Source organism: Coffea eugenioides, chromosome 2 (assembly GCF_003713205.1).
Source record: "Coffea eugenioides isolate CCC68of chromosome 2, Ceug_1.0, whole genome shotgun sequence".
NCBI classification, from domain to species: domain Eukaryota; kingdom Viridiplantae; phylum Streptophyta; class Magnoliopsida; order Gentianales; family Rubiaceae; genus Coffea; species Coffea eugenioides.
The window spans coordinates 28,631,359-28,647,121 of record NC_040036.1 but is presented as its reverse complement, the minus strand read 5'-3'; the positions used below and the strand labels follow the sequence as shown (position 1 = coordinate 28,647,121).

The following is a 15,763-nucleotide window of genomic DNA, read 5'->3' as shown; positions in this document are numbered from 1 at the left end:
GATTATTTCGCAAAAGTGGTCTCGAAAGAATCAAATAATTCAAAATGTTGAAGTGATTTTTAGAATTAGTTTTAATGAAAATTAATTTTTTTAAAGTAAAATGAGATGTTTGACAAATAATTACTGGAGAAACCCAAAAAAGGAAAAAAATTAAAATACTGAATTAATAGTGAATCAAATGGTTCATGAAACCAGTCATTTGCTTGGGGAAAACTGATTCCATGATTACTAAGAGCAGCCAAACTGAACCAACCAAAGATCAAGTAACTACATCCTCATCTATAGGCATAACATTGACCAGCGTCAAAACGGAGAAGGGATCCAGATAAAATATAAACCATATTCATGCATCAACAGAACGTTCTTTTCCCAGTAAAGCCTAAAAGATAAGTTTGAAGAATAATACAAAATTTAGTTTAATACAACAAAATAATTAATAACTACCGCAAAACTGACTCAATATCCTGACTATTCCTGCCTGTCTTTGGGTTTAAAGGGGGATCTTATGGGGTCTGCTGGCCACAATTCTGGGAATGAATTAACTCCAGTTGCCTTCTCTCACAGTTCTGGGAGGACCTCTACAAGCAACTTTGAAATCTTCTAGTTCTGGGACCAAATTACGATAAATATTTGCACCAGCTGCTAGTCAAAAGAAATAACCTCCTCTTGAACATCTAGTAATTCCTCCACTTCTACGTCTTTGGCCTCGTATTCCTCCTCTTCATCACTGGCTTCCCCATCACGAAGCTTCTGTCTTTCTAATTTTTCCTCTTCTTGCAGCTGTTTCCACTCGCTGATCCACCTCTCCCACTCTTCCTTCACAATCTTTCGCTTCTCGCGTTCCTGCTCACTCAACTGGAGGGAGACATCCTGATCCTCTGCTTCATACTTCTTGCTGTACTTCTTCAGGTTCTTGGATATCTCTTCTTCCTTCTCAGGGCTCAAAAGGGATGGAGGCCTTGGACGCCAAGAAAACTACGATATAACCAATGTAAGTTTCAAGTTTTCAAACACAAAAAAAGGAAAAAAAAATACTAAATGTGAAATTGTGTAGTTTTACCTGGAAAAAGTGATCCTTGAGAATACGATATAACAGTTTGCCATTGAATGACCATATGTTGAAACCATTTTCCATCTCATGAACTGAAGTTACTGACGTAGCAACATACCTGCATATGAAAATTTGATGCAATCAAAAAGAATTAAAACAAAACAAAATGTCAAGACTAAGCAACTATCAGTCTTTTAGACTCCAAGTACTACACAGATTCTACAATTAACTTGAGCAAAAACATTCAAGTTTTAGAACCAGGAAAGAGACTTCAGACACATTACAACAAGATGGAAGCTTTACTCCTAATCAACTCGATGTAAATAGATCGGTTATTACCTTCCCGTGGGATCCCATTCAATATCTGTTGCCATGAAATGCTCAGCTGTTGCCATGGTTTCAAGCTCATCAACATTGTAGAACTCCAATTGCCCATTGAAATTTTTCAACCCAGCCAGCACAATGAACCGACCAGCTGGTGACCAGTAAAGTGCATTTGCCTGCTTGCCCTTGATAGTTGTGAGTTTTGAAACCCGACCAGTATTATGAGCAGTCCGCATTGAGTAGAAACTTATGTCAGGCCTAGGGTTATCGCCATGAATAACTGCAAATCTATGGCCCTTTGGCTCCCAAGCAAATGCAATAATCTTATCATTCTTATTCTCAAGTTCCAATACTTCAATGGGAATATCTCTCTCTTTAATTCTGAAAAGCTCAAACCCAGTATACGTACTCTTCTTTGTTTTTGTGTACCGATCAACTTTCACAGCCAGGTAGTCACCATTGCTTTGCCAATACATTTTGCAGTCACTAACACTAAAAAGATTCTTCTGCCTCAATTCCTCCTTGCTTGGGATTTGCACAAGACTTACCTATTATTAGATTGTAAACTATTAGCCTTTAGAATAGAGGAAACAAAAAAGTCAGGTGTATACCACATGGAGCTTCTGTACTCACCCTTGCAGGCTGATTCCCTCCACCAAGTTCTGGAACAAATAGTGCAAGGATAGGATCGGTCGGTGACCAACTAAAGTCCATGACATTTTCAACCTTTATGGATTTCTTGTCAATAAGAGTAAATGTCTCAGTTTCATAAACAGAGATGACGTTCTTCCCTATTCGGGCAAAGTATTTGTCATCCTTCCCACCACCCCACCTGAAAAAAGATCCATCCACTTTTCCAAGTCAAAAATTTTCACAATTACATGCAATCATAGAAAAAATGAAACATGCCTCCCTGCACCAGGTCAACAAGGGCAATCAGTATACATAAGCAAAAGGTCACCTGAAAACAGGCCAAGAAACACCAGTAACGCCCCCAGTTCCTCCAATAGCAAATTCATCTACACTTCCCTTGAAATCTCGCATTACTTTTCCAGATCTCACATCAAAAATGTTGAGAACTACCCTCTGCAAAAATGAGTCTATATCAGGAAAAGTCCTACAGGGTTCTGAAAATGTGTTGCTACACCAGAATACACATTTCTGTTGGTGTAATGCTTCTACTGTCACTCTTGTTATTGCAATGCATCGCATAATAAGGTGAATTTGTAGATTAACCTTGATTTTTAAAATTTAAGGAGGAATTACTCAACGAATATGTTTCATGACTTCTATTAAGGGAGTGCAACAATTAATATCAAATAGCAAAAAGATAATCAGTAAGGAAGAAGATATAATAAAAGATCATAAGGAAAGTATGTAATGGGTTAAATAACAAATGAACTAGATAAAACACATTACATGAGTATCACGAGGATTGCTAGGTTCATGGCTGCTGTAAGTCACCAAAAACCCCTCACCAGGAGAAAAATCGATCAGTCTAACCTGCAATTGAGACATTAAAGTCAAGTGCTTGAAAGATTAGAACTTTAGCTTGCTAACATCATAGTTATTAAAATATGACCTGAGGGTGAGCATAGCGCGTTAAGCGATTGAAAGCAGAGGCACCACCCCAAACTACAGCACCTTGCCTGTGCAGTGTGGCTAAATAGGTACCCAGCGGGGACCACTGAACAAAACTCTCGGTCCAGAACTGAGAGAAAAAATAATGGGGTAAAAAAGGCATCAGAGAAACATAAAACATGGAAGTTCTAAAAAGGAAGGAGAAAAATGTATTCAGAAGGGTACAAGGACAATTCATCCAAGTAAAATCCAGTATAAGATGCATTAAACAACATAAATTCACGAGCAATGAACCAAATGAAACAGAAAGAACTACAAATTTCAAGTCACTCACAGGACGTTTGTAAACAGGATCAGGCTTCAACTGTCTAGCATCATTCCACAGCACCTCGGTGTCACTGCCAGCACGAATTACAAATTGATCTCTAGCTTTCTCATCAGTAAGCCAGTGTTGCAGATTTTCCTGAAACCAGTACACAACCCACTCAGATAAAAACTTACTGAACAGAACAATTCAGGCAGAAGAGAGAATCCTAAGATTAGCAGCACTTGAAAAGAAAGAAGCCAACCCCTGGTGAGTAAGGTTTAATTTCTGGAGGAGCCCACTCATCTGGAACTTTCATAAACTTTTCAATGTCATCAAACATGTTCACAGCAAATATATGAGATCTATCCAACTTGTATCCATTAGTCTTCTCTTTTGCAAGTTCAGCTTCCTTCAATGCCATCAAACAAGATCAGTTAGCCAGATGAAACTAATTATCAATTGCAACGAGACATTATGGCAACCTATTAGTTTATTTGCATATAGACACAACTCTTCCCCGCCCCAATGCCTCCCCTCCCCTGGCCCAAAAAAAAAAACACCTCCACCCCAAAAAAAAAGGAAAAACAGAAACAATAGGTCGTTATTTCTTTATACTGTATAATGCCATAACCCTCGCCTATGCACCAACCCTTGCTGTGTTTCTAAAAAAGCAATCACCGCATATCAATATCATCTAAAACAAATACACATTTGTCTGATCTTCAGCTAATACGCAGCTTTTGTATTTCAAGAAGCTAGCAGATACTACTTATTGAATCATCAAGATAAGCCATCATTCCAAACGTTAAAGCAATTTCATACATTTTCCCTCTCCAGGCTAATATCATATGCTTCTGGCCCGTTTTAATAAAGCTCATTTACATATTTTCTCCAATTATAAGCAAATTTTCTACACCCCATACGATAGCAAAGTCCACAAATTAATATCCAAAAAGATTTTTCTTTTTAACTCTACCTGAGGTGTATTATACTCTATAAAACAGTATCCCAGAGTTTTGCCAGTATGGTCAACTGGCATCCATAAACCGTCATCCTTAATCACCCCAATCTGGCTATAAATTTTGCGAATAACCCCTTCCAATTTTTCAAATTTCTCTTTAGGAACCACGGGCAAATTGTCCACCACAATTATGTTGCCGAACCCGGCCTCGAATTCCAACTCCTCTTCCTCCTTCAAATCCTCGTCATCACTGCAAAACAACAACCAATTCATTACCCAAAACCTCAACTTCCAGGGCAAAAAAGTCATTGCTGGAATTAATTTGACCTAATCAGAAGGCGTATTTTTGCTCAAATATAAGCTTTTTTCTTTTCCTAAACCAACACAATAAAGTTGCACCATTTATACGAACCTGATGATGCCGAAGTCTTCGCCAGGAGGGAGGCGAATGGAATCCAAATCCACTTCAGAGAAGTCGATGCCGAGACGTAACGCGGAGGCTCTTATGTCCTCCATGGACATCACCTCAGTCGCCATGATTATACCGCTTTAGAATTTGGAGCTTGTCTGAGTGTAGTCAGACAAGCTGGGAGAATGCGCCACCGCCGAAGAAGGAGGAGAAGAAGAATGAGTGCTCCGGCCGATGAGAAGTTTCGGTGATGGAGATTGTTTGTGTTTTTAGGGTTTTTGATCTTCTGGAGAGTGAAATAATGAGAAAGGCGGGTCGGGTCGTTATTTCCAGTGTCCTATGCCTTTTTTCCTTATCAATAGCAACTAATGTTACGTGTTGAAATAAAACTCAGAATTGGGCCGATGGCCCATACAACTGAGGGCCAATAGGCTTACCCACTTGAATATCCATACCAACCCAACCCTACTTTTAACGCTCATCGTATGCTATGGCCTTCATCAACAATTTTGCAGACTGAACCATTCCTTTGATGGTGAAGCCCCAATTCATGCAGACCCAACAAAATGCCTTGCAATTGAACCGAGGCAAGTATGTTAAATTTAGTTTACGCCCCCATCAATTTCTTCTGTGATCTGTTTGCCAGTCTCGTTTGAATTACAATTTTTTAAAGTTTTTATAGAAAAAATTACTGTAGTTTGCAATTTTTTGAAGCTTTTATAAAAAAGCATATCATGGCGATTTGATGTATCTGTGATAAAAAAATGATTGAAAAATATGCTCACAAAAAACGTAAAAATTTTTTGATAGAAAATTTCGATCCAAAAAACACCAGTTGAGGACTCTTAAAATTTTCAGAAATATGATAAATTGCCTAAAACAGATTCTGAGAATGCAATTTTTTACTGAAAACTTAAAAAGTGTTTTCATAATTGCAATGCTAACGATATAAGAATTCTACAAGTCCTTCATTCTATCATAATATGATGGGATAATTTCAGAAACCTCCCCTGAGGTTTCTGACAATTTCAGACAGCTCTCCTCACGTTTTGAAAATTACACATACCTCCTCTAAAACATAGGTTTGGGTTTTACGTTGATGATGGAAGATCAAAAATGCATATGAATGCCCAAAATTGCCCCCATCTAATTTTCAAAATATGAATAGTCATTAAAATTTTTTAAAAATCAAGAATACACTTGTATACTACAAAATTATGAGTTTTATTACTTAGCCAATATCCTGATATTTTCCATCCCATGGTTTTCTACATCCATCCAAATTTTCAAACTCTTATCACTTCTTCTTTTTCTGAAAAAAAAAACTCTTTATTTTAGATGCCAAAATCCACCATCATAATTCTTACCTATATAATCTTTACCTCTCTATAGGTTTCTTCCATATATTGCCTACCAAACCGTCAGTCATAAAACTCACAATCCTTGCATTTTTCCCACTCAAACAGCCAAGCCCCTCAATTACCAAAATTCTTCCTTTTTTGAGTGATAAAATGTTACAATTTAATGGCCATGGGTGGATCAGTTTGGTCACAATATGTGGCCTGGTCAAAAAGAATTGTTTTCCTTTTTTTGTTATCTTTTTTATCAATGGCTTGTCCTTGAAAAAATTATGAAGGTTATTATAATCATTGTTTATCATCAACAGAGGTAAGTGTAGTATTAAAAACCTCAAGGGAGTTCAATGAAATTGTTACAAACCTCAGGGGAGGTCTCTTAAATTATCCCTAATATGATTTTAGTCCTACTGGCAAGTCCAAGCCACATGCATCAAAAGATAATTTTTTTTACCATATTATCAAAATCCTGCTAAACATTTTCTGTGTAACCTTCTTGAATACTCCTAAGATTAATCCAATATGGTTTGACCAGGCATAAACTCCAATGAAACTAAAGCAGAAAGTGAAATTTATCATTTGCAGAAGAAAAACGTCTCTTTTATTTTCTTATTTTTGTTTGTCTCCCAAGGGGAGTACACGTCCATAGAAAACTAGCTCATGAGCTAATGAATTGTCTTCAAATAGAATACTGCATCATGCCATCGATCGATTAAAAAGGGCCAAATTTAGAGAAAAAGGGTTGACATCACTTTTCTGGTTTGTAGATACTGCAAGGAAGTATAATGAATAATTGAGATGAGACCCCAGGAAAAGAAAAACCAAAAAAAGCTCAAAGAAAACAGGAAGAAGAATTATTGCTATATTATCTTTTACCTTGAAAAGATGTTGCAAACAGGAACTGTACAGGACGATTTATCGATGTTACTGCAACATACTATGAACCTATGAATCAGCCTCCATGGCATCAAAAACTACAGCAGAAAACAGCAACTACCAGATGCTTGATAATCCAGTCTATTTTCATCAACCAACCTTACAGAGTTATGTAAAGAAGACTTATATTTGATCATCAAAATAGTACGATTATGCCATGACATTATACATCCCACCTCCAAGCATACACATTAAATTCTTCAGAGACCATCTGCTTCAGCAGGTTTTGCCAAAAAATCATCACCCTGCTTCGCCTTCTCAGATTGACTAAATTTCCTAGTCACCATGCATTCATATTTCACTTAAAGAACTCATTTCGCCATTTGGGTTTTGAAGTGCCTTCATCTTGCCCAGATCTCGACAAGGCATTGAACTCTTTCAACATTTGCAGTTACATCTCTAACTTGATGACCAGATTCCCTTGCTATCTGCACAAAATCATTTGTTAGTCTCATTGAATACATCCAACTCTGCCTCACAGGATTAGAATGAACATGGACTAATAAATCTCCATATGGTTCAACAAATAAGTTAAAACAGTGAAGATCAGACTAATTCCAAGAGCAAAATAACAACTTGCCTGTGGCAGTCATTCAAATGCATGCATGATTTGTCACATAATGTATAATCTTTGCCTGGATTTACTTTTCATGGACTTTTCATCAGAACTCTGCACTACATCCCAGAAGCATTGAGCAAAACCTACAAACAATCAAGCCAGTGAAGATAGCTACTGAGAATAGAGAAAATGTCAATTTTGATATTCGTGTTACATTAGCATAATGTGCCTTTTCTCCATTTTGCTTAGATCTGGTTTTAGGGCCAGTAGAATGAGAATCCCATTGCAACATGTATATCAGTGCAAATAATTTAGCAACGATACAAAAGATTACCTAGTAAATTTCTCTGCCTTTGATTATAAACAGGCAAACACGCAGGTCATCAATATTATGCAATTTTTTATCAAATACCAATAAGACACATCTCAAAAGTAACAAAAATTTAGAAAAGGATCCGTCTCCTGAAGTTTGTGCAATTTAATTACCTATCCATGTTAGCAGTCCTAGACAGCATCTCTAAAATAAACACTAAACTACCAAATGATTATTAGAGATTTGATTCTCAAGGTAATGTTACTATTTCTTGCAGAATGAAATTCTCACTGCTTCAATGGAGCTTACAAAAATAAAATGGTGTAATTACAGATCTATGAGCTAAAAAAATAGTAACAAATATATGCAGCAGCCCAAGTTCAGGTATGCTTCAGGTTTGCACAATGCTAAAGACAAGTGAAAAACCAAATACAAAATTTGCACGTGGCCGTGCGCATAAACAAATATATACACAAAACATATCATTGTGTATCATCATATGTATTAATAACAGAAAGAGAGAGAGAAGAGATTTGTAGGTACCAGTTGCTATCTGAAAGATTCAGTAATAGCCTGCCAATCATCAATTTCTTCTTCAACAAATTCAACAGTTCAGCAAGCAAAACATGAGAGCTGTATATTGACCTTGAGAGATGACGTACAGCTGCGAGTGAGACTTGGAGTATATTTGAGTCCACTTCTCAAGCACCAGAACAACCCTTAAGAAGAATCAATGACAAACTATTATCGAGCTTTCCACTGAAAAGTGTCTCATTCTTATCCTTCATAGTATGATATCTGAAGAAGAATTCCCAGCAACTGCAATCACAAGCTAATGGACAGGAACATCTAGAAATGCCATCCTTTAGCACGCCAACATATCCGTGCTTTTTCATTTCCACGAGCTACTTTTATCTTCAAAAACAGCTTGTAGGCCACCTCTGTTTTATTTAAACCTAAGAGTTTGTTGTTCAATTTACTGCAAATAAGTCTGCTGGGGCAAAATCCTCTATGCAAAGACTCCTCCATGACTGCAACAGCATTTTCAAGCTGCCCTATGTTGCAAAATGCATTAATGATACACTCGTAAGCTTGCATATCAGAAGAATGACCACTTTCTTGCATATCATTCCAAATACTCATCAGGGTATTACACTTGCCAAATTTAGAAAGTCGCACAAGCAAAAGCTTATAGCAACTTAATGATATTCTACATCCAACTTTCCTTGCCTTTTTATAAATCATAAGAGCAGCATGAGGAGGGCCATAGCCACACAAGGGCTCGATAAAAGAAGTAACAGTACCCATTGAAGGAATGATCCCACGGCCCAACATTTCATCAAACAATTCAATTGCATCTGCTACTCTCCGAGCTTTTAAACAAGCAGATATTAATCTGACATAAGTATCCAAGTTAGGCTCATAATCACCTCTCAACATCATCTCGTAATATTTAAATCCCTCATCCAAATTATCAGTAACTACAAAGTTAGATATCATTGCATTATAAACCTCAACATTAAGAACGCAACCCCCCTCCTCCAACTCCCTAAAAATCTTTACAGCACCATCAATTTGACCAGCTCTCCCTAAGCCTTCAAGAATGTAACTGTAAGTCAAGCTATCCGGATTCAATCCATCTTCCACCATTGCCTCCAAGCTCCTCTCAACTTCACTAACTATGCCAAATCTCGACCACCCACTGATCACCGAATTATAGGTCACACTATTAAAGCGAATCTTCCCTCTCATCTTATTGACTAATGAACTTGCAGTTCCTACATGTGATCGTCGAATTAAACATTTCAGAAGAACGTTAAACGTCTCAGTATCGCATTTTAATCCAAAATCTTCTAAATCATCAAGCATTTTGACGGCTTTAGAAACCCGCCGAGCCCGGATAAAACTATCCATAACTATAAAAAGGGTATCGCAGTTGGGATTTGTTCCTCTTTTTCTCATATCAAACAACATATCCACCACAAACTCAAAACATTTTCTCCTACCTAATGCTTTAATAATCACATGATAACTATCCACATCTCTAGTCATTCTTGGTTGTTCCACTGCCCAATTGAAAAACATAACCATGGCTTCGCCCCCTAAATTGCCTCTATTCACTACTTTATCAAGTATATCAGGGGTAATTTCAATCCCAACATTAGTTAATGCCGTTTCAATTGCATTTTTACCAAGAATTTTCTGGAGAAAAATCCCACGAAATTTATCTTCGGGAGGCAAAAATCCATCAACTGCCCGGGTTTCTATTCCCTTATCAGAGGAGGAATTTGGTTTTCGAATTACAGGGCTGTGACGGATTGGCAGGATGTCTGAGAGTTGATTCAGTATATGGGCTTCGTCGATATGAGGATGTTTTTGCTGCGATTGATTCTCTGGGTCGTTAGTACACTTAAAGGGAGAATCGAGGGTTGAAAAAAGAGTTAGAGAGAGCGGAGACGATGTAGTGAAGACAGGTAGAGATTGATGAGTGTACCTGCGGGTGAGGGAGCTGAATCTCGTGAGAAGCATTGACGGCGTGGAGGTGGAGGAGGAGGAGGAGGAGGGGTAGGGGCGGTGTTGATTCTGCCCGACCCGGGCTTAGTTTTGTGGTGCTTCGACTTTGGAATCTTGGCAAAATGGATTGCACATTTAGATTGATTTCTGTGTAAGGGACAAAAAAAAAAAATCCCGGATAAAATATGACGAATAAATTATATATGGTACAAAAGTAAAGGTTATAATCTTCTCCCACTTCCCTGGGGATGCGGCTGGACCATCCATCTCATCTAGGGCTGCAAACGAGTCGAGTCGAGTCGAGTTTTGAGCTAATCGAGTCGAGTCTCGACTAAATTTTACCAAATTCGAGCTCGACGAGCCGGCAATTTTCAAGCTCGAGCTCGACTCGAATCAAGTCGAACCGAGCTCGAGTCGAGCTCGAACTCGAACTCGAGCTCGAAAAAAATAAAAAATAATTATTTTATTTTTTAAAAAATAAATAAAATAATATTTTTTTCTTAATAAAGAAGAAAATATTAAGGATATATACGTAATTTTACTATGAAAATAAAAAATAAAAAATAAAAAAATATAATATACGTAATTTTATTATTAAATAAAAATAAAAATAAAAAAAATATATATATACTCAAGCTCGCGAGCCGGCTCGCGAGCTAACGAGCTTAATATTCTGAGCTCGAGTTCGAGCTCGAGTTTGACTCGAGCTGACTCGAGCCACTTGCGAGCGGCTCGCGAGCGGCTCGATTCGTTTGCAGCCCTAATCTCATCCCTCATCTCTCACTCACGAAAGTGATAATCTTTATCTATCTCTACAACAATTATGCAGTAAGAAAAAACTAGACATGGTTCCATTAGGATGGAGGATGGACCTGAACAATATGAAGGAAAAAAATATAAGTGAGAGATTCCATTTCAAGATTAAGGATGATAATGGAGAATTTACATTAAATTGGACCGACCCCATTATTTTTGCTTGTTCATTACGCCGGGGGGGTGTGTGAATTGGAAAAGGAGATAAAAATTTTACATTTTATAATTGAATATTGTTAGTTGGTTTATGGTGATTTTATTATCTATTTTGTGTTATAGTGAAGGAAAAAATACAAAACATGTTTCCTATGTCTTTAGGAATATTTTCTTCATGTTATCTAGGAGGTGGCAGAACTAGAGATTTGAAATATCAATCCAAACTTTGTAAAAATTTTATTAGTGTTAATTTCAAGAACTTATAAATCATAAGTGGTTAACTTGTGTACATTTTTTAACCATAGAAGATAAATTAAACACTTACTAAACCACACGAGAAGTTTTTGTATTTAACCCGTTTATTTGTAGGGGAAATATTGATATTTTGCTTGTCAATATTAGATGTGACGATTTCCATCACTATTTCGAAAACTTACAATCTATGAAGGGTTAAATTATAGATTTTTAAATTATAAAAAAGTAGATGAGGAGAGATAATAATTTACTTCCATTTGTTCCCTTTTATTATCCTTGATATAAATATTAGAGCAGCAATTAAGAGTAGAATAAACTTTAATATTGTGGCAAATCATAACAAGTTCTAATATTAATAGGCACTCTTCTTATAATTCGCCAATATCATTTAATATAAATAATCGATATTATTGATTATAATAGGAAGGTGACAATTAGGATTCGAAAACGAAAGAAATCCCAATTTGCTTCCAATGTCCATTTGATTTGCTTCTAGTATGTTCGATAATAATAATAGTATCAAAAGTTGCTTGCCTTTTATTGCTATAGAATTAAAAAATAAGGTCACAATCATAAATGGTAGTTTTGTTAATTATCATCCTAATTTTTTTCCAAATTCTTTTTTTTTTTGTGCAAATTTTAGTTAATCAATTAAGGATTTCTAGAAGGGTAATAACATCAATTTACTATCCATGATAGAGAAATTTTGTCTTGTCAATATGACAAGGGAGATAAGAGAGAATTTTGAAACTGCATGGATGCTAATTGATATGCAATTAACTTGCTAGATACAAATCACTTTTCATGTGGCAAATGCGGCTAGTAGATCAAAGAACTAAAGCAAATCCGTTGCTGAATCAATTGCTTATGTATGCTGTTTTGCCATTACATACTCTCCCTGTCCCAATTGTTTTTTTTTTTTTTTTGGTTACTTTTCAAGAATTCAACCCTTTGAGAATGGTTGCACAACCTTCCAATTGTTTACGAATTAGACAAAATCAAGCTAATTTTCTTGCTTCTTAAAATTAATAAGGACGAGAGTTGATGTAACTGAATCAATTTTAAAAGTCATGATGATGCAAGTGTCAGTGAAAATGGATGTAATTTTCCTATAACTAGAGCTCTCGCGCCCTTATTTAGTAGAGGTGCAATTAGATGAAACCAGACGTGATGGGCGGGGGGGCAGTATGAAAATTTCCCTTCTTCATAGCCATCTACATTAATTAGCAAATGCTGCAATTTGAGATTCTCCAAAGGTGTCATATATGGCAGAGACGTTCAACCCGAAAGAAGAAAGGAAAGTAAAGGAAATCATGAAAAATTCAAGAAAGAAGAAAACGAGCTGGGTTGAGGAGGAGAGAATATCATCATGCTTCTTCTGGAACAAGCTAGCTCAGGGGACTGCGTATTGGGCTTTTCATGTGGCAGGTGGAAATCGATTCTGGAGTCTCCCAGAATGAGAGGAGATACACTCGACTCGAGAGTTTCATGGACGAACAAGAATGTATCGAGACTGGTAATTAAGTTGATATCTATCTTAGTTATAGAATGCGCACGTACTGCGGTTCAGTGTCGAACATGGTTCGAAGTCTCGGCCCCTACCGATACGATACCGTGACGAAACGATACCGAAGTACTTGACTCGCCGAGAAATCGGTCGAGTCGTCACCGCGACGGATTGACTCGGCCGAGTCACACCAAGTTATCCCGAGTCAAGACGAGAAATCAGCCGAGTCACACCGTGACGGATTGACTTGGCCGCTTCTTTTGCTATTTTTTAATTATTTTTATTTAGCATACTTTTTTATATTATTAACAATTTTTAGAATATTAAATACTTTAAAATTTGCGTCTCACCGAGACCGCGACCGATATGTCGAGACCGATGTGGAACGTTCCGGGCCGCGACTGTGACTTTGAACCATGGACTGTCGAACTCAAGGGCATGCATAGACTTCTGGGTGTGAAAACATTTCAGCGTGTCAGAGCTCAGGGAATTTTGCTAATGATTTTAGCCAAGACAAGTTCTTCTGTGTGGCACGTCATGGTGGAATGTTTTTAAGGGCCAGATTAAGGACAGGAAAGTTGCCATCGAAACAACATTATTGGATTTCTGGGTGCCTCGCCTATACTTGCTGCAAGAGCTTATTATCTCATTACTCAAGTTATTATCACGAATATTCATGATAGGATGACATTGCTTTGCTTAGAGATCCCTTGATAAAAGCTCACCCGAACTTTGCAAAATTGATGAGTGGATGCCAATGAACCTTTGCATCTTCCATCTTCGGATATGCATCCCATCTCGACGAAAGAGACCTCATAGCTGAAAGTAAACGGCTGAGCTTCCTTCACAGGCATGCTTACTTTGTCCGGTTCGCATTGAATTGGCGAAGGGTACTTTAGAGTACGTGGTTAGATTCTTGAGCAGCTTAGGATCGTGCTGAACGCTGCAGGGTACGACTTCAAAATCAGGAGAATCTGTGGTTAGATTCTTGTCATTGGTGGTGATCAATTCAGCCCCGTCTCCAGCCCGAGTCACACCAGCCACGTTATTCTTCTCGTACTTGTGAATCAAAACAGTGAACTTGAGATGGTTAAACACCTAATAATCACCCTGCACCTTAGTACCAACGGGATATCCAGTTGCCATCTTCTGCCTCAAATTAACCATCAGTTGCCAAGAGCCATAAAATATGTAGTGTAGAATCCTTGATAATGCTTATGCATCCTACGTTGGAGAATAAAAGTAAATTTTCAGTCTTGATCATATGTGAACTTTTAATCTTTTAATTGTTTTGCTCTCCTTTCTTGGTCTGGATCTCCTTTTTGAGACCTAAATGTCTAAAATGATCAAATAGGCGTAGGTCTAGAATTTGTGATTCTGGCGAGACCTTCCTCATTCACTTAAATGACAATTGAAGACCCGGTGGCTAACTGGTAACCAGGTGCTCCAAGTCCATGCAATAGTTAATGGGTAATGTGATGCTTTGTGTCCATCCCATAAGTAAAATTTCGTCTCGAGGCGGAGCCAGAAAAAAGTCTCGGTGGAGCAACACTTAAAATTTTTCTCAGCGGAGCAATACTAAAATTTTTTACCTACTCTTTTTTTAGTTTTTTAAACAAAAAAATATTCACCAACAAGTTGAAATGAAAAGTCTTTTTTTAACTTATTTCAAATGGAATTTTATGACCTGCATATCCTTTTATAATATTAGTTCATGAACCAATTTAGAGGACCACGTAATTTTTTCACTTCATTCATAAGAAAACTCTGGAGGCACACTTGAAATTATACTAAAATTCTATCCGTACTATAGGAATTTAAGGGGGGCAGTGGAGCTTGTGCCCCCGTTGCCCCCACCTTAAATCTGCCACTGATTCAGTTGATTGTATTTCCATAGCTAGCTTCAACAGAACCTGTTTTTCTTCTAACATGCAGCAGCAGGTTGAGACGTGATACTTGCTATCCAGAACATTCGCTTGTCCAAGAAAATGAGACTGAAAGTAAAAACATGCCCTTTTATGGGGTACTTGCAATTGAAAAATTAAATGGCTGTCTACTTCAACAATTTTCTTGATAACTCCAATGGTAGAATTTCCGTCTTTGACATACTATGAAGTCTCAGCTAGGTTGCCTGGATTATATGCTTAACCACTGCATTCTTGTGCGTGTATTCTTAAAATTACAACGTTCAAGCAGGGTTCTGATCTTTCAATTCACTCTGCTTGGGTTGTTGTCTAAAGACCTTTGCCAAGAGCAACCAAGTAACCTGAGCCAAGTAGATTCACCACAGGAAAGAGATTGAGTTACTTGTAAACTGTGGATCTGGACATGATGTTACTACGACCTTTGAAACATGAAGAACAGCCGTAGAGAGAGACTATTCCTTCTTCTCAAGATTTACAATACAGAATTTCAGTAGCCCTCTTCAGTTTGAAAACACGCTACTCTTATTTCACATGCATGAAAACCAAACCGGAGTTTAGAAAGCTAAATCTTATATCGCATTCAAGAAACCACAAGAAGAGAGAGAGGTCTCCATCATGTCTCATTTTTTTCAAAATCACACCTACTCATGCACCATTCCTGTTCCCGGATAAGTTTGTGCACTAATCTAGGTTTGACATGATGACTGAATGAAGCACAAGGCTACAATAAATTTTCCTCTGCGTAACTTGAAGATGCTGTTTAAAATGCTGCTAAAGATCAAAGCAAATACAAGATC

General features: G+C 37.4%; 2 protein-coding genes across 2 annotated transcripts; both read right to left on the bottom strand.

The window, feature by feature from the left end:
* Positions 1–259: 259 nt before the first annotated feature.
* On the bottom strand, positions 260–4,950 carry LOC113761232 (eukaryotic translation initiation factor 3 subunit B-like). The gene is made up of 11 exons (XM_027304118.1): positions 4,637–4,950; positions 4,240–4,474; positions 3,526–3,672; positions 3,291–3,419; positions 2,958–3,086; positions 2,795–2,878; positions 2,337–2,461; positions 2,009–2,207; positions 1,391–1,923; positions 1,061–1,169; positions 260–975 (listed from the first exon to the last, which is right to left on the bottom strand). The coding sequence occupies exons 1-11, from the start codon at positions 4,759–4,761 to the stop codon at positions 643–645; spliced, it is 2,148 nt and encodes a 715-aa protein (XP_027159919.1). The 5' UTR covers positions 4,762–4,950; the 3' UTR covers positions 260–642.
* Positions 4,951–7,505: 2,555 nt separating this feature from the next.
* On the bottom strand, positions 7,506–13,895 carry LOC113759386 (putative pentatricopeptide repeat-containing protein At5g43820). Its single transcript, XM_027301957.1, has 4 exons — positions 13,805–13,895; positions 10,291–10,457; positions 8,340–10,175; positions 7,506–7,626 (listed from the first exon to the last, which is right to left on the bottom strand). Exons 1-3 carry the CDS (start codon positions 13,893–13,895, stop codon positions 8,646–8,648), a joined length of 1,788 nt encoding a protein of 595 aa, XP_027157758.1. The 3' UTR covers positions 7,506–7,626; positions 8,340–8,645.
* Positions 13,896–15,763: the final 1,868 nt, after the last annotated feature.

What these genes read in the sequence shown, in the direction of transcription:
- LOC113761232 (XM_027304118.1), bottom strand. Translation starts at nt 4,761, where the DNA reads ATGGCGACTGAGGTGATGTCCATGGAGGACATAAGAGCCTCCGCGTTA. An exon ending in TAGAGTATAATACACCTCAG is followed by an intron (nt 3,673 to 4,239) that starts GTAGAGTTAAAA and finishes ATGGCATTGAAG; the next exon opens with GAAGCTGAACTTGCAAAAGA. An exon ending in CGCGCTATGCTCACCCTCAG is followed by an intron (nt 2,879 to 2,957) that starts GTCATATTTTAA and finishes TCTCAATTGCAG; the next exon opens with GTTAGACTGATCGATTTTTC.
- LOC113759386 (XM_027301957.1), bottom strand. Translation starts at nt 13,895, where the DNA reads ATGCCTGTGAAGGAAGCTCAGCCGTTTACTTTCAGCTATGAGGTCTCT. An exon ending in CGAAGATGGAAGATGCAAAG is followed by an intron (nt 10,458 to 13,804) that starts GTTCATTGGCAT and finishes TCCCTTACACAG; the next exon opens with AAATCAATCTAAATGTGCAA. An exon ending in TTCAGCTCCCTCACCCGCAG is followed by an intron (nt 10,176 to 10,290) that starts GTACACTCATCA and finishes AATCAATCGCAG; the next exon opens with CAAAAACATCCTCATATCGA.